Below are 17,557 nucleotides of genomic sequence, written 5' to 3'. Positions count from 1 at the left end.
AAATCCTTCTCATAACTCTTCTTGTAATGTTCCTATTAACCACGTGAGTGTTTTAAGAAGTGGTAAAGAATACAAAAAAAATTTATCACCGGGTGTGGTTGATGGGGAAGTTGAGGATATTACGGGTAATGAAAGTGATAATGAAATTGAAATTAATAAACCCACTAAACATGTCACTTTTGAAAAACCGTTAAAAAATCCGGGTCAAACTTCAAATTTAAACAATGAAAATAAAGAAGTAGAACCAAAGGTGGTTCCATTTCCTTCGGCTTTACTTGATCCGGGTAAGAAAAATATAATTTCAAGAAGGGGTCCTCAAAAAGAAGAGATGTGGGAAGTTTTTAAGCAAGTAAAAGTGAATTTACCGTTACTTGAGGCAATCAAACAAGTGCCCGCGTATGCTAAATTTTTAAAAGAATTATGCACTCAAAAGAGGAAACAAAAAGTGCCTCTACGAGTGGATTTAACTGAGTGGGTGAGTGCTGTTTTAAAAGGAGATCTTCCTCCTAAGCTTCAAGATCCGGGAAAGCCCTTAATTAACATTCAAGTAGGCGATTTTCAAATGTCTAAGGCGTTACTAGATCTTGGGGCCGGAGTAAGTATTCTTCCGGGGGGTTATACGACCAATATGATTTTGGTCCTTTAAAACGAGTTGAGACAACGGTTGTGTTAGCCGATTTGTCTCATAAACTTCCCCAAGGAATTGTGCGGGACGTGATAGTAAAAGTTGAAGAATTTTACTTTCCGGTTGACTTTTTGGTCTTAGACTACTCATCGGTTGATTCGACCCAACAACAAAATGTTATATTGGGTCGAGCGTTTTTAAACACCGCTCATGCTATTATTGACTGTTGATCGGGCACAGTTGATATGGCTTTTGGAAATAGAAAAATGAGATTAAATGTGTTCACTAACGGATCTAATGCTTTATGTGGTGATGAGTGTTTCATGGCAGATATTGTCGACACGTGTGAACCGCACGATTATGAGGACGATGCTTTGGAAGCATGTGTTTGTGATTTTTCTGAACAGGTACATCTTTGTGCATTGAGGATGGAAGAGAAAATCAAGACGTGTTGGCGGTTAAAGAAGGACGACCACCATGGACTCATCAAATTGAAAGTTTGCCAGCTGTGATTGATTCGGGTACAAAACCATCATTGGAAAGTCCACCAAAGTTGGAATTGAAGGATTTGCCAAGCCACTTGAAGTATGCGTTTTTGGGGGATAATGACACATTACCGGTCATTATTGCATCTAATTTGGAAGAGGCCCAAGATCAATAACTGTTGAAGGTGTTGAAGACAAATAAGGCGGCCATAGGTTGGACAATTGCCGATTTAAAAGGCATTAGTCCATCTATAGTTATGCACAAAATCATCACCAATGAGGAGGCAAAACCAACCCGAGAGACTCAAAGAAGGATGAATCTCAATTTGAGAGAAGTTGTGAAGAAAGAGGTAATCAAGTGGTTGGATGCGGGAATCATCTATCCCATCTCGGATAGCGCATGGCTAAGTCCTACACAGGTGGTACCGAAAAAAACAGGTATACGGGTAATTAAAGATGAAAGCGGTGAACAAATCGCCACCCAACCGGTCACCGGGTGGCGAGTTTGCATTGATTATCGTAAATTAAATGCCGCTACATCTAAAGACCATTTTCCATTACCTTTTATTGACCAAATTATTGAAAAATTATCGGGTCAAAAGTATTACTGTTTTTTGGATGGGTACTCGGGTTATAAACAAATAGCCATTCACCCGGATGACCAACATAAGACCACTTTCACCTGTCCGTATGGCACTTTTGCTTTTCGGCGAATGCCATTGTGTAATGCCCCGGCCACATTCCAACGTTGTATGATGAGTATTTTTTCGGATATGGTCGGGGAGTCACTCGAGGTATTTACGGATGACTTTTCCATTTTTGGCCCAACTTATGAAATTTGTCTCAATGAATTAGAAAAGGTTTTAAAAAGGTGTGTTGAGACGAATTTAGTTCTAAGTTGGGAGAAAAGTCACTTCATGGTTTAAGAGGGTATCGTGTTGGGTCACGTGATTTCGGAAAGGGGAATGGAAGTGGATAAGGCAAAGGTTCGGGTAATATCATCTTGATGACATCTTTTCATCTAGAGACGACCCAAGGGCGATTTTTGGAGATCATTGTTCAATTGTGAGTGTGGTAATCATTAGACGCTTGTTTTTAATTCGTATGACAATTGTAATTGAAGGAATGATAAACCGAATCATGCTCGGCTAAACTCCTACGTGTTTTCCCTCAGATTGTAAGGTTTGCTATGTTTGTTTGGTTGATTGTTTAGACAATTTCTGAGATAATATTTGATCTTATTGATTTCGTTATTATGGTGTTTGTGTATTGGTTAATAGATTGTTAGTTTATCAATTTTGTGTTCTAAACCGTCAGTTCTTGGTTTTGTAAGTAATCGACATTAATCGGGAGGGATTTAGGGTTGGATAAACTAATTGGTTTTTGAGTGATTACCTTGCGTTATATAATCCAAGTACTTGATCTTCAATTATCGCAATCGTTTACATAAACACGAACTCTGTTTAAACATCAACTGTAACATTCATGGAAACCTGAAACCGAGGGAAGGCATATTTTCGCATATCGATTAAAACTCGTTTATTTCTTTAGTTCTTTTTATTATCAAAACCAAACAACCAAATCTTTGAATTTACTTTTGCACTTAGCTTAATTTAGTTTAATTATAAAGCTACTTGGTAACGCACTTTCCACAAACTTCCTGTGTTCGATACCCGCTAACTGTTATCTAACTAGTTGTATTCGGTTTATTTTTGAGTGAGTCTTCGACCTCACGTCGGAAACTAATGCTCATAATAATAAAATTTAATAAACAAAGTATTAATAGTTTATAACTTAATAGAATAATAATTAACCATCATCTTTTGAGTCCTATTATACCCGTCAATTTCGTATATTTATTTCCGAATTTACCTTCTTTTTTAGGCTATATCGTCAACGCGAGATCACCGCTTTCATTGTTATTAGAATCCTACTAATTCCGCTTGCTTAATCACTAAGGTGAGTATTTCACTCCCCTCTTTTTACTCGTTTTTCACATTTTGGGGACATTGTGTTCATAGATATTTTTATATATTATATATACTCAACTGCAACTGTTTATCCTTGTGTGTTTATCAGTTTGCCTAACTTGCTATTTGCTTACTTGCTTTATTTGAATGCTATTTGCTTACTTCGGCAACCGATGTCCATTTTTATGGCATCCGTTTAGTCCTTGCTTGGTAGCCAATGTCCATTTATATGGATTGGTTGATCCCTTTCTTTATGGTTTGCTTTCTTTATGGTTGTTTGATTGTTATGTGCTATGGCTTATCTGTATATATCTCACATGAACAGTTTGCACTTTTACTTATTATTATATAGTGTCTCAAATCTGGTGTTATACTCACTCAACATTTTGTTGACAAAACCTATTTTATTTTGAATGCATATGCAGGTTATCGTGTGATGTGATTCTCAAGCTTGTATTTGAAGAAAACTTAGATTGTATGCTAAAGAAGAAGATACAAGAATTAGAATATTGGATTTTGTTTTATTTGATTAAATTTTAATTTATGTACTTTGGTTAATTTGATGTAAATGATTATTTAATTAAATCTAATAGATATTGTGACATTTAATATTGCATGATAGTACCTTGAAAGCTGTGGGCAATCAGTTCACGCCCCGGCATTTCCATCGTAGGTTGGGGTGTGACAGTTTTGAGATAAATTTACATCAATTGACTCTTATCCTCATTTCGATCAGAATATCTAAAAATCAAATTGAAATTCGGATAAAACTTAACGCCGTTAAGTTTTATTTAATGGAGGCTAGTGAGATTTTTTTAGAAAAAGGCGGAACCATCAGGGCCGGCTCTGAAAACGCGGAATTGTTTTTGGGCCAAAGGCGAAATTTGGGCCTTAAGTAAAAAAAGAACATTTTTTTTGTTTAAACAATTTAATTTGAAGTGGGCTTACTTAGTTATGATTTGAGTTATGTAAAAAACTTGTGTATAAAAATAAAGATAAAAATTTCTCAACTAAAACTAGAACCCACAACCTCTTGGTTAGATGTCATACCTCTTTGCCAATAGACCAAACTAGTGGTTATAAAATTATGTTGAAACATTGATTATACATAATTTTTTTTCATAAAAATACATATATTTTAAAATAAAAATAAAAATTCGGACCTAACGGGGTGTTGGGCCTGTGGCCGTCGACTACCCGGCCACACCCCTAGGCCAGCCCGGGAACCATCAGCAACAACAGTTCTAGTTGGATTAATGTTGTCAAATGGAAAAAATGTTGGATTAATAAAATGCAATTTAAACAAAAGACTATACTTATTAAGTAAGAGGTTCTATGACAATTCAGTGCTAAATCAAATAAAAGATATAATTAACTAAAATGTAGTCTTGGAAAAACTTAGAATGTCTCGGAAGTTTAATTATTAAAAGACTTTATATACGTATCAAGTGTAACCAAATACATTCTATATTTTTAACTAGTTCATAAATAACATCTTAATAAAATCATTAAAAAACTACATGGAACAACCTTTCAAGTATATTGATTCAAACTAAATTAAAACAAATACAATTCATTTTCCTATAAAAACAATTTGAGTACCAAATTACACGACCTCAGTTTCATGTTTGTTTCTAGTTTGTAGTATAAAAAATTTATACGTGACGATTAGTGAAGGAAGGGAACAGTAGTATTTGGTTATTATTTAAATCCAGCTTTATATATTGTTTAGATTCTTTTCTATCATTTATTTTCCCTCTTTAAAGACGTTAGAAAAAGAAAAGTCTAAAAAACCCGGGTGTCTTCTTCCTCTGTCCCCCACCGGAAGTAAAAAGAAAAGGCCCACACGTTTCTCCACAAACACTTTAACCAATAATACTTTCCTTCCGTACTTAACAAATTCAGCAGCTTCATATTTACTTGTTAACAAGAAGAAGAAGATGCAGGAGGACTGGTATGATAATAATAATAATAATAATAACAATTCAAATTCAGCCTGGAGATCTAAACGGCTGTACAGCCAATTCTCCGACAAGATCTGGCTTTCCAAGGCCACTTCCAGATCCTCTGTTCCTTCATCATCTTCATGCTCGCTGCCGCCTTCCTATCCACTCGACTCACCCTTCCGGTAAGTAATAGTAATAGTAATAGTAGTTACCTTATCAAATTCATTCGCTTTTAAATAAATAAATCATGATGAAAACGCCAAAAGTTGCTGTTAGTATGAAACGACGTCGTCTCATTCATTCCGAGATTAATAATATAGAAAACCAAAGCATGTACGCCGTGACGTTCGCACTTTATTTCTAAACCGTTGTGTTTATTCTTGATACGTGTACTCCTCAGGCAGGGCCCACCATGGGTTGCTCAATTTCTGCTACCTGCTAATTTGTCGCTTCTACATTCAAATATTTATTTAATACTACTTTACAGTCACTGTGTCAATAATTGTTAGTTAGGTTATGCAATTAAGAGGTTTGAATTTTTATCAGATCAAGGTTTAATTTTGTTAATAATGCTTCATCATCATAAATGTAGTTGTTGGAATACTAGGGTTCATGCCGACAGGGATCATCGTATTTTATTTTAGTTAGATCTATGCTTCTTACTCATAAATGTGCTGCTGGTCACATAGATTCAAACATACGAAACTTAATTGCCTTTGTCTTTTCTAAATTCTAAAATTAACAATTTGTAAAATTATAAGTGTAATTTCTTATAAATGTGGATCTTTGAATTCTAGATTTATCTCAAATTGCCACAGAGCGTTGTAGACTAGAGATTACTCGGGATTATTTCGACTGGAATATTATATGTATTTTTTCAAAACTTTATGCATATACAAAATTTTTCAATTACTTTTTGACCGAAATTTGAGCGATTTGGGTTGATTTGGACCAGCTTTGACCGACTAACGATTAGGTGAAATTGAACCGGTAGCTTACAGATTAGCGATTAATCGTGATTTGTCAGATAACCTACTTGATTGAAACATAAAAGAATCCGAATAATTCTAATCTTGTTTTGTGTTTGATTTTGGTTATGGTTATTGCAGACAATAATCGAAAACCCATCTGGGAGTAGTTTAGAAACCACCAAAACAGTGCACATTCAACCCACCATAGACCCACTAGTTTCCAAAAAGCCAGCTAATGATCAAACCAATGAAACAGTACAAATTGAACCTACAATCACTCAAGTTATTACCCATAATCCCCCTAAGAAAATTGAGATTCCACTAAATTGCATATCTGGCAATCTCAGTAAAACATGCCCAAATAACTACTACCCGAAAACTTTTGAACCGCAAGATGATGAACACACATCGGACCCACCACACGAATGCCCCGAATACTTTCGTTGGATTCATGAAGATCTGAAACCATGGAAGGATACAGGGATTACCGAAGAAATGGTGCTAAGTGCAAAACGAACTGCTAATTTTCGTTTAGTGATATTAAACGGGCGCGCGTACGTTGAGACGTATGAAAAATCTTTTCAGTCTCGAGATGTTTTCACTCTGTGGGGGATCTTGCAGTTGTTGAGAAGGTATCCTGGAAAAGTACCGGATGTGGACCTGATGTTTGACTGTGTTGACTGGCCTGTTATCTTGAAGAAGTACTATAGTGGGCCCAATGCGGTTGCTCCACCGCCTTTGTTTCGTTACTGCAGTGATGATTCGACTCTGGATATTGTTTTCCCGGATTGGTCGTTTTGGGGATGGTAAGTTAAGTTACCAAGTGCTATTATTATATTATCAGTGTTAGAGTTAATTACATAGATGGGCACTGTGGTTTGATTATATTGCATGCTTGGCCCCAGGAATGATAAATTGCAAACTTAATCCAAACATGTGTGAGCGGTTTACACATTTAGCCCCCAACATTAATGTGCGTTACTTAGTTTAAATGAAAATTACCCCCAACATTTAGCCCCCAAACACGCAATATGATCAAACCGCAGGGCCCATTGTCAAATCAACTCTTAGTATTATGAACTGTTTGATTTGATGCGGGTTTAAACGGTCTTGAAATTAATGTAGGCCAGAGATTAATATAAAGCCTTGGGGGTCTTTGTTGAAGGAGTTAGAGGAAGGGAATAGGAGGAGTAAATGGATAGACCGGGAACCGTATGCTTATTGGAAGGGGAATCCGGTTGTTGCTGAAACGCGAATGGATCTTCTTAAATGTAATGTTTCTGAAACACAGGATTGGAATGTGCGTGTTTATGCCCAGGTATTGGTGACTTATATAGGTGGGAAATGGGCGGGTTAAAACGTGATGGCTTAGATTCGGTTGACTCTAAATACTTTTGTCCAAAGTTTTAGTTTCTTTATAAGTAGTGTGTCAAACAGGTTTACAAAACCTGTGTTGCTAGAAAATAGACGGCTGGTCCTAAGTTTTTGTGGATTTTGTGTATAATAAAAACCGAAAAACCAAACTGAACCGAATGTATAATCATTTTTAATTTTGAATGTTAAGCAATTTATAAGAATTGAATAAATATTGTCATTAAAAATTTTAGACTAAATGTATGGCAATCTATTAATTATCAATTAACAAAAAGGTGTAGGCCCAAAATAATTATTTTGAGGCAAATTTTTTTCGGCCCAAAAATTTCAAGCCAAAATGGTAAACCAAAAAGACTGAACCGAATCCTAACCGAAAAAACCAAAACTGAACAGTTCTAAAGAAATTATAAAACTCAAACCTTTCGATTGTTCATTTGGTTTTAACCCAAAACGGTCCATACACACCCCTAGTCGGTTTTGGGGTCAAACCGAACCAAAAAAACAAAATTTCGGTTCTGAGTCTTCCAAAACTATTCGGTTTCTGTTTTTTGGGTTTTGCCATTAAAATTTGGTGCCGAAAATAATTGGGCTGAAAAAAAGTTGGCTCAAAATATTGAATCTGGTCCTGAATTATTGTTTTAGTTGATGATTAATTGACTATTATATCTGGGCCTAAATTATTTTGTTTACACGACTTATTAAAAAACACTTTTGCCCATTTGACCTGTCTGCTTTTAAGCTTATAATTTTTTTTATTATACTAGTTTGACTGGTTAAAAATAAAACGTACCCGTTCATAAATTAATTTATTATCTCTTTTCAGGATTGGCTTAAAGAATCACAGCAAGGTTTCAAGCAATCAGATTTAGCTAGCCAGTGTGTCCACAGGCAAGATAACTATATCTAATTGTTCATAATGTCATATTCATCATGTAAACATGAATTTCATTTATTTTCTTTTTTCTTTGTATCAGATATAAGATATATATTGAGGGGTCTGCATGGTCAGTGAGTAATAAATACATTCTTGCTTGCGACTCTGTCACTTTCATAGTGAAACCGCGTTATTATGACTTCTTTACACGAGGGTTAATGCCTGTTCACCATTACTGGCCTATTAAAGAAGATGATAAGTGCAGATCCATTAAGTTTGCAGTTGACTGGAGCAACTCTCACAAGCAGAAGGTAATATTTTTGTTTTTGTTGTTATCGTTGTTATTATTATTAAGTTTGCGACACCATTTTGTGGCAGGCACAAGCGATAGGGAAGGTTGCAAGTAACTTCATTCAAGAAGATTTGAAAATGGACAAAGTATATGATTACATGTTTCATCTTTTAACTGAATACTCTAAACTTTTAACATACAAGCCAACAATACCCAAAAAGGCAGTTGAGCTATGTTCAGAGTCAATGGCTTGTTCTTCACAAGGGTTTGAGAAAGAGTTCATGATGGAGTCCATGGTGAAAGGCCCTGCAGTGATCAACCCGTGCACCATGCCACCACCCTATGAACCTGTAGCCCTAAAATCTTTACTTAGGAGGAAGGCGAACTCAGTGCTACAAGTCGAAAAATGGGAGAAAGGGTATTTTGAAAACCAAAATCCCTAATCCAACTCTTTAGATTCCTAGATATATTTTATTTTTTCAATCTGTGTTGTATGATTATATTATTTCCGGTTTAGTATTAGGGGAGAGTATATGGGAGAGCATCTAGCACAGTTCTTGGTTGTCACGGTCTATTAATGCATGTAAGTCTAGGTACATTCATTAGTTGTTTCGTATCAAAACGTATTACTATACAAAAATGTCTTAACGACATTGTAACATGTGTTTTACCCTGTCATGAATTTGTTTTCATGTTTTGAGTGGGAACTTTCCATGATGACACCTAAGTAAGCTTAGTTGTCGACTTTTCCTCTCAATGCAATGCATCCAACTCGAGTTGGAAGTATTCGAGGTAAGATATTACTCGATTTCTTTGTTGTGGACGAGTAATGTGGGATTCACCTAATGTATCTCATAACGAAATCTCTTTAAGTTACATAACGGCATAAATAAAGAATCATTTTAGATAAATGAAATCAAATTTGTTCAAGATTACAATATGAGGCATGGTAATGTTACATTGTAACTACGATGATGAAGTAATTTTATCGGGCGAAAAATAAGAAGGCAAATAAACGATATAATAATGCATATGTAGCAAGAAATTGATAGTGGTCAGGGACTCATCAAATGCAGTGTTTCTTGTGATTAAAGAGCGCGTCCCTTTACGATGTCGAGGCTCATTTCACTTGGGTCGGTGGCTTGCAACTCGACTTGGACTCCATCCAATTCTCTCTTGAATCTGTCCTTAGAGCTTGCGTACACCATCTTCTCTCTCACCTTTGATGTATCCGGTGCCCTAATTTAAGACATTTATTATATAACGGGAGTCATTAGTAAAAGAAAAAAACAAAAGATTACACACACGTATGTGTGTATGTGTGTGCATTATTAGAAGGGATCTATGTAGAACGCAAGTTATTATAAAGTCACCTAAAAAATTACTTTTTCTCCCAATATATATATTTGTTACCATGCAATGAAGAAAATCTTGCTCTTCTGGCAATTCTCATCAGTTGTGAAGTCAAAGTCATAGACAGCATAACGACATTCGTTAGGAGGAAGAGCGTTTGTGAAATCCTCGTAACTCTCATCGGGGCTTCCGACCTTTTCAACAATGACTTGCTGTTGTTCGATCTTGAAAACGATGAAACGGTAGTTCCTCTTGGACTTTAGCTCCGAGAACTTCAACTTACATTCATCATACACAGCAACTCCAGACGCTGCGTTCGCCTATCCTCGATCATATTCATTTGCCCAAACAAAAATCACAATAATAAAAAATGTTATAAGATGCATTAGATTAATTTATGAAAAAGAATTGATGGATATATGTTTAAGATGTAGTACGTACCATGGTTGGACTTGGTGGTGTGATGGAGAATGATGAAGAGAAAGGTGGATGTAGGTTTTGGTGAATAATGAATTAAGGATGATGGTGATGTACGTGATGATGAAACAAATTTGCCGGGAAACTAGAGGTCTTAAAGGCTTCTTTCGCCTTACCACCCATTCACTCCTATTTCTTTCTGTGGAGTATATTTTTTTCAACCTAGTATTTTTTTAATTAATATGGTGATATCTAATTTATATATTGTGATTTAAATAAACGATCAGTAGCTGATTATGAATACGTAAATAAATGGTAAAAAGTTAAATAGGTTTTGTCCAATTATAATATATGTGTATTCAAAATTTTGTTTATCCACGCCGATCGTCACAACTCACACTCATGCTCTTCACAACCGAATCTTCACTTCATATCTTTTCAAAGTTTACACTAACACATATAATGACTGGTCCAATGAACTTAGACACGCATTCTCAATTTAACTCAGTGTAGTTAGCTTAATTGTCCTATAAAAATAGACACGTCATGCATCAGTTTACATGACATTGATGATACTAAAATCACAACATTTCTCCCCTCATGTACTTTGTTTAAATTTATTATTTCAGTCATTGTAATTATGGTTTGTTAAAATCTGCTATCTCGCTCCAATATATGTTTAATGATATTAAAGAAAACTTTTGGACTGAGAGTGCAACAAACAATAAGGTGCATTTTACTGATACAAATAAATATAAATAAACAGAGTTTTTGATTTGGCAGCCCAATAATATCTATTGGGCCTGGAGTGTTTCCTTCTTAATTAATTATATCTTCTCTGCTTCTGCTGCCGTCAAACCTCCAGCACCATCGCCGCCAGCCAACTCCAGGGTTCATTAGTATGTTTCATTCATTCTTATTTATAATTCATAAACCCTATTCATAAACCTAAATCACCATCAACTCAAACACAACTTTTATTTCATAAAGTTTTATGCTTTAGCAATCACACTGCCTGTTCATTTAGTAATCATACATACAATTTGTATTGATTTGATTTTCAAATTTCTTTCTGCGTTTTAAAGCATGACGACCACCACACCGCACGGTATCAAACTCGCCGTACATCTCATCTCTACTTATTTCGGTGATATCGTTTCGGTAAGTATTCAACTTATCACTTACCTTTTTCAAACAAAACTTACTGTTGAATATTGCAGAAAGTATGCGACTGTCTACTTAATAAAGGACCCTTGTCACAAATACTAGTCATCAAATACACACACCTTACCAAGCAACAGGTTACCAAGGCCTTGCTCGTCTTAATTCATCACAATTGCGTTCAAGCCTTCAATAGTCAACTGCCAGGTACGTACGCAGTGTTTTAATTACTTTGATCAACCATCGAGTGTTTTTTTATGCATTACTGTTAATTTCAGGTTCATTCGGGGCACCGCCAAAGATTGTGACTCAGTATATGGCGTTGTACGACAATATCATTCACCATATGAGGTTTCCTAAGTTTTCATCTATCGTGTCAAATGAATTTGGTCAAGATGTAAGTATCCGGGCGTCGCTTTATTATTATTATTACTACTATATTCTCACGTGTTTGTTTTTGAATTTTGACAGTGTGCGTATATTTTTGATGGGTTGCTTCAACATGGTAGGCTATCTATGAATCAAATTATGGATAGGAGTGAGTCATATATTAAAAATCGAGGTTAGTTCGGGTGAAATTGTATTTTCTATAAAGATTTAGGTTAGGAGTTAAAGACTACTCATGCTAAATTTTTTAATTACTATGCAGAAAATGGCAATGCAAGTAATGTGTTATATGAAAACTTTAACAAACTTGCTCAGGCTCGTTTTATTGAAAGATGCCCGGCTGTTGAACCGTTTCTTGAACCGCAAGAGGACGCTCCAAAGAAACGAGGTGCTAAGACTAAGGTAACAACTGTTACCCTGTAGTAGGGTTGTTCAAACAGAGAGCGTTGGCGTGTTTGTAAACGAGTTGAGACGAGCTGAGAACAAGCTTGAGTCAATGTAAGCTCGGTTCGTTGGCTCACTCATTTAGCTGGTTCACTCGAAATCAACTTGTTTGTAAATGAGCCGAGCTGCACCCGAGCTCGAGCCAAGGCAAGTTCACCTCGTTGGCCAGCTAAATTTCACCTCGTTGGCCCGCTCATTTAGCTGGTTTGCTCAGGACCAACTTATTCATAAATGAGCCAAGCCAAGCCCAAGGTCGAGCCAAGGTAAGCTCGGACCGTTGGCTCGCTCGTTTAATGGGCTCAAATTCAGCTTGGTTGTAAACGAGTTGACCGTAACCCAAGGTCAAGTCAAGGTTGGTTGTAAATGAGTCGAGTGTAGCCTAAGCTTGAGTCAAGGTAAGCTCGGCCCGTTTGGCTGGCTTGTTTAACTGGCACAAATTCAGCTTGTTTGTAAACTAGCCGAGCCTAGCCTAGCCCAAGCTCGAGTCAAGGTGAGCTCGGCGCTTTGGCTCGCTCGATTTCAGCTTGTCTGTAAACGAGCCGAGCCTGAGCTCAAGCCAAGGTAACCTTGGCTCATTGGCTTACTAGTTTAAATTAAAGCCCAAATGTGTGTGTGTGTGTGTGTGTATGAATTATAACCCAAATTTTAATGTAAAAATAAGTCGTAATCTTTGTAGTTTATTTGTTATGCATTGTGTGTGTGTTAAATATATTATATCATTATTTGTAAAAATAAAAATTAAATAAAAAAAAGAAACAAGTTGTGTCGACGAGCTACAAGCCAGCTCGAGTTATTTATGACCCGATCTTGAGCTAAACATTTTAGCTGGTTAAGATAAATGAGCCAGCTCGTATACAGCCTTACCATGTAGGTTCAAAAGTAATTGAGACGTAAGTTACAAAATATTTTTTATATTGCAAAAACATGGTTGCATATTTTAAGGTTTTGTTAATCCTTAAATGTATGCAAGTGACTTTGATTCTTTCAGATAGGTGATGTTTCACAAACCTTAGAGGCACGTGCATTAGCTGCTGCAGCTCCCATGGAATCATTAAGATTTTTAGTCGAGTCGGATGCATTGATCAACGGGGCCCTTAATAATGATGATGATGATATCAAAAAGTCTCCCACCACAAGCATTGTTGGGGAAAAGGTTCATTTATTTTAACTTTTGTGTTGTTATTACTTATTATTCCAAGTTTATTAACGTAACGTGCCCTAACATATATTTTTCTTTACAGCGTAAGCAAGATTGTTTAGAATCTGAAACCGAGAATTGGGCGACAAACAAAAATAAAGAAATACTTTGGCGCGCTAATTTTGAGGAATTTGTTCGATGTCTACGTTATAAGGTTGTTTTCTTACTGCTTGATTAATTTATGGTTAAATTTGCATTAAGTTAAGGTTGTTCATGAGAAAACCTCAAATGTTACAAGGAAGCCGAGTAAACTACTACAAAAAATGAAGCGGAGTAATAATAATCACATTAGGTTAAAGTCTGTATAAGTGTATAGTAAAAATAATTACTCTAGTGTTATTGTGTTAGCATAATTTCTCTAGTAGTTTGTATCTATCTATATTTCGATCCTAACACTATATATACACATGCACACATTTGATATTAACTTTTTTGTGTGTGGTTTACAGGCATGTGTTTCGCATGTGACTGAACGTATAGATAGCGTAGCTGGTATTGTTCTACATGCAGTATTTGAGGCAAATAGAAGAGATGAAACCAAAGTCAAAATGGAAAAAACAGGTTAAATCTTTCTTTAAACATCATATTAGCTTAATTTATTGGTTGTTTCTGATATTATTTTGTGACATGTTATCTACAGTCCCGCTTTTGTTGCAAACCATATTTGATGAAGCAATGAAGACCGAAGAAGGTCGAAGTTTGACTTTAGAGCGTGTTCGGGCCGCCCTTGTTCAATTGGGCTGTGAACTCCCGACAATTGCCATAAATGAAACATATAGCATAGGTACTTTCAGCCTGACCCATTATATAAATGGGTCGTAAACGCCACATGCCATTTTTAAAAAGTTGACTTCATTTTGAGTTATTGAGTACTAATTTTTATGTGTACAGACTTGAAGAAAATCATCGATCAGGCTCAAGCCCAGGAGGTTTGGTCCACACTCTAATTTTAATTATAAAAGCAACATTTATGAAAAAAGTGTTTTTTTTTTTTTTACTTTTTTATATTTGCAGTTTTGTGTTTTGCAGGTTGAATCGATTGTGATGAAGAAATATGGAAGAGAGTCTTATAGGATGTTTAGGTTATTAGCTGAACGTGAGCGGTTTATTGAGACGGATAAGGTAGTTAAATCTGTTGACCAAAGTTTGGCTTATCTGTTGACTATAAGATGATTTTGACCCGTTTGCTGTTTGAGTTTTTGGTAGATAGCGAGCACTACATTTGTTGAAAAGCAGGATGCACTGATTGCTCTTTTTAAGCTATGGAAAGATGATTTCTTGCATCTCGAGGTGCTCGTTTAAAACTTGTGATTTTGTTTAATGATTAAAAAATTATATGAATCATGTGAAAACAAACATGGTAGAAATAAATCATAACCTAAGATTAAAACACGTGTTTGATTATCTGTTTTATTCAGAGAATTGGAAACGGAAACGATGCTCAGAAGTCGGAGGCTATGCTGTGGAAGTTGAATAAACGGTCTGTTTGGGAACAGGTTTTAGATGACATGTATCACGCAGCACTCAACTTAAAACTTCGCATTGTTCATGAGAATGACCTGTCAAAAGATGTATGCATTCTTTTGTTTTTGTTTATTATGAAACTTGTTTATTTAAACATTTATGTGCATTTTTTTCCTAAACTGTGTTTGCAGAGTCTGTTGGTGGTTAAAGGAACTGCAGATGATGCTGCGATGAAAAACCGATTGCGTGCCAAATGGAAGGTTCTAGAAGCTTCTCTTTTTATTCTTGATGATGCTATCATGCTATTGCATGACTTTTGAGTATGATGATGGAGAGCAAACTGCTCTAATAACTGTTTTGTTTTTCATAATTTAGTAGTTGTTTATTTATAACAGTGATTAAATATTAGTCAACATTCTTTATCAACGATGTGTAGGCAATTTGTCGTGTTAACAATGACATTACCTGATATTCTCCGTTATATAAGATCTAGGCAATTTGTCGTTCATCGAGTTTAAAGATGTTTAGTGTAGAGGTGCACAAAAAACCCGTACCCAGAACCGGACCCAAAAAAAATGTTGGTTTGTTTGGTCAAAGTCAGCTGGGTCAAAGGAGCTGTTATTCTCCTTGTGGTTCAAGTTCTAGTTTGTTTTAAATAAGCCGGTTCCTTAGGGGATAATTGGCACGTTATTTAGTTTGTTCCTTTTATTTCTATTTATTTCCTTATTAGTAGGTAGTTGTTGAAGCAGTTGTATTTGATGGCTATTTAATGCCGATTGATTAATGAAACAAGATGCATTTTTTCATTCATTGTACTCTCTACACACTTGACACTGCAAAAAATACCCAGAATCGTTTTTTTTTATACCCGGGTAAACTTTAGCCATAGATCACATAATCTAATGAGTTACTCCTTTAGTTTTGACAATATGAGAGTTCTAAAGATACATAAGCGTTAGAATTCTAATGACATCTTATTAATTAAAAGATGCTAGAACACACTACACTAGAGGTGCATAAATCGGGTTTTTTCTAATACCCGGGTTCAGGTATGGAATCGGTTTCGGGTATGATCGGGTATTGAGGGAAATCGGGTAGGGTATAATCGGGTTCGGGTATTGAAACCGGGTACGACCGGGTGTTAATACCCGGTTTTGAATTTGTAATTTTTTATACATTTTTTATATTGTTTAAAATTTAAATTTGTTTTGTAATTTATAAAAATAATTAAACTATATTATAAAACCAAAAATCCACTTAATTACAAATTATTTACTTAGTATTATGCATTTTATAAAAACTTAAACATAAAAGTTGTGAAGTAAACATAAAAATATACTATAAAAACTCATGTATTATTTCGGGTATTAGAAATTTGGTCGTACCCCATTTATACCCGTAACTACCCGGACCCGGTCATACACCCATACCCGGTTATACCTGATACCCGATACCAAATTTCTAATACCCGAAATAATACATGAGTTTTATAGAATATTTTTATGTTTACTTCACAACTTTTATGTTTAAGTTTTTATAAAATGCATAATACTAAGTAAATAATTTGTAATTAAGTGGATTTCTGGTTTTAAAATATAGTTTAATTATTTTTATAAATTACAAAACAAATTTAAATTTTAAACAATATAAAAAATGTATAAAAAAATTACAAATTCAAGAACCGGGTATTAATACTCGGTCGTACCCGATTCCAATACCCGAACCCGATCATACCCTACCCAAACCTACCCGATTTCCCTCAATACCCGATTTTTCAATACCCGATCATCCCCGAAACCGGTTCCATACCCGAACCCGGGTATTAGAAAAAACCTGATTTGTGCACCTCTAGTGTAGTGTAGTGTAGTGTGTTCTAGCATCTTTCAATTAATAAGATGTCATTAGAATTCTAACGCATATGTATCTTTAGAACTCTCATATTGTCAAAACTAAAGGAGTAACTCATTAGATTATGTGATCTATGGCTAAAGTTTTAACTATCAAATAGTAATAATTAAATACAAAGTTAAAGAGAGAAGTTAACCACCGCAAAACATCAATTTTATTACAAATCAAATCCTTATTGGTAATTCTTAGCTTACTCTCATTTATGTCTCAAAATGTTTTGCAAATTATCTTTGGTTGCAATGGGAATTAATCCTCGTTGATGTGGCTGGAGTTAAATCGAAGTAATAGAGTAGTTGAACTTATTAAGCAGACAATCAAGTAGTTGAATTATTTCTTTTATGCAATATTTGCTTATATTAATCGAAGTAGCAATTTTGTTTCACACTTTTAACTATCAGAGTTTATCGAAGAATGATTGAATGGATTTTATTACATCTATTTTCTCTCTCTTACTGTGAATATCAACCTGGTTATACATGTATGAATATCTATTTATCTTTTGTTATTGACAAATGACACATGTTCATGATATGTGATTGACTACACACATGCATGTGCGTACCATATGCTCTTTTTTGTTAACTAACTGCACATGTATATGCCATGTGTCTTTTTGTTACATAAAATATGTCACCTGGAAATGCACATGTGTAGGTTGAATAAAATTGAAGTTATTGATGACACATAT

General features: G+C 35.2%; 2 protein-coding genes and 1 pseudogene across 3 annotated transcripts; 2 read left to right on the top strand and 1 right to left on the bottom strand.

Annotated features, from left to right (window-relative positions):
- The first annotated feature begins 5,150 nt into the window (after positions 1 to 5,150).
- LOC143569668 (uncharacterized) lies at positions 5,151 to 9,231 on the top strand. The gene is made up of 6 exons (XM_077055525.1): positions 5,151 to 5,208; positions 6,136 to 6,803; positions 7,123 to 7,315; positions 8,195 to 8,259; positions 8,346 to 8,556; positions 8,624 to 9,231. The coding sequence occupies exons 1-6, from the start codon at positions 5,167 to 5,169 to the stop codon at positions 8,978 to 8,980; spliced, it is 1,536 nt and encodes a 511-aa protein (XP_076911640.1). The 5' UTR covers positions 5,151 to 5,166; the 3' UTR covers positions 8,981 to 9,231.
- Positions 9,232 to 9,285: 54 nt separating this feature from the next.
- LOC143569670 (actin-depolymerizing factor 12 pseudogene) lies at positions 9,286 to 10,276 on the bottom strand (annotated as a pseudogene). The gene is made up of 2 exons (XR_013141774.1): positions 9,951 to 10,276; positions 9,286 to 9,776 (listed from the first exon to the last, which is right to left on the bottom strand). The product of XR_013141774.1 is annotated as an actin-depolymerizing factor 12 pseudogene (transcript).
- A 1,116-nt stretch (positions 10,277 to 11,392) lies between these two features.
- Positions 11,393 to 15,410, top strand: LOC143569667 (uncharacterized). Its single transcript, XM_077055524.1, has 14 exons — positions 11,393 to 11,468; positions 11,528 to 11,675; positions 11,747 to 11,865; positions 11,940 to 12,030; positions 12,118 to 12,257; positions 13,288 to 13,452; positions 13,541 to 13,651; positions 13,947 to 14,058; positions 14,138 to 14,281; positions 14,389 to 14,426; positions 14,527 to 14,619; positions 14,704 to 14,787; positions 14,916 to 15,068; positions 15,153 to 15,410. The coding sequence occupies exons 1-14, from the start codon at positions 11,394 to 11,396 to the stop codon at positions 15,279 to 15,281; spliced, it is 1,602 nt and encodes a 533-aa protein (XP_076911639.1). The 5' UTR covers position 11,393; the 3' UTR covers positions 15,282 to 15,410.
- Positions 15,411 to 17,557: the final 2,147 nt, after the last annotated feature.

Source organism: Bidens hawaiensis, unplaced genomic scaffold, assembly GCF_021521415.1.
Source record: "Bidens hawaiensis isolate Kalapana, Puna unplaced genomic scaffold, B.hawaiensis_p1.1 tig00024635_1, whole genome shotgun sequence".
Taxonomy (NCBI): Eukaryota; Viridiplantae; Streptophyta; class Magnoliopsida; order Asterales; family Asteraceae; genus Bidens; species Bidens hawaiensis.
The sequence above is the reverse complement of the archived record's forward strand: the minus strand, read 5'-3'. Positions and strand labels throughout refer to the sequence as shown.

Coding starts and splice junctions, on each gene's coding strand:
- LOC143569667 (XM_077055524.1), top strand. CDS start 11,394: ATGACGACCACCACACCGCACGGTATCAAACTCGCCGTACATCTCATC. Junction 11,676..11,746: donor CTTCAATAGTCAACTGCCAG/GTACGTACGCAG, acceptor TGTTAATTTCAG/GTTCATTCGGGGCACCGCCA. Junction 15,069..15,152: donor AGAATGACCTGTCAAAAGAT/GTATGCATTCTT, acceptor CTGTGTTTGCAG/AGTCTGTTGGTGGTTAAAGG.
- LOC143569668 (XM_077055525.1), top strand. CDS start 5,167: ATGCTCGCTGCCGCCTTCCTATCCACTCGACTCACCCTTCCG. Junction 5,209..6,135: donor CCACTCGACTCACCCTTCCG/GTAAGTAATAGT, acceptor TGGTTATTGCAG/ACAATAATCGAAAACCCATC. Junction 6,804..7,122: donor GATTGGTCGTTTTGGGGATG/GTAAGTTAAGTT, acceptor AAATTAATGTAG/GCCAGAGATTAATATAAAGC.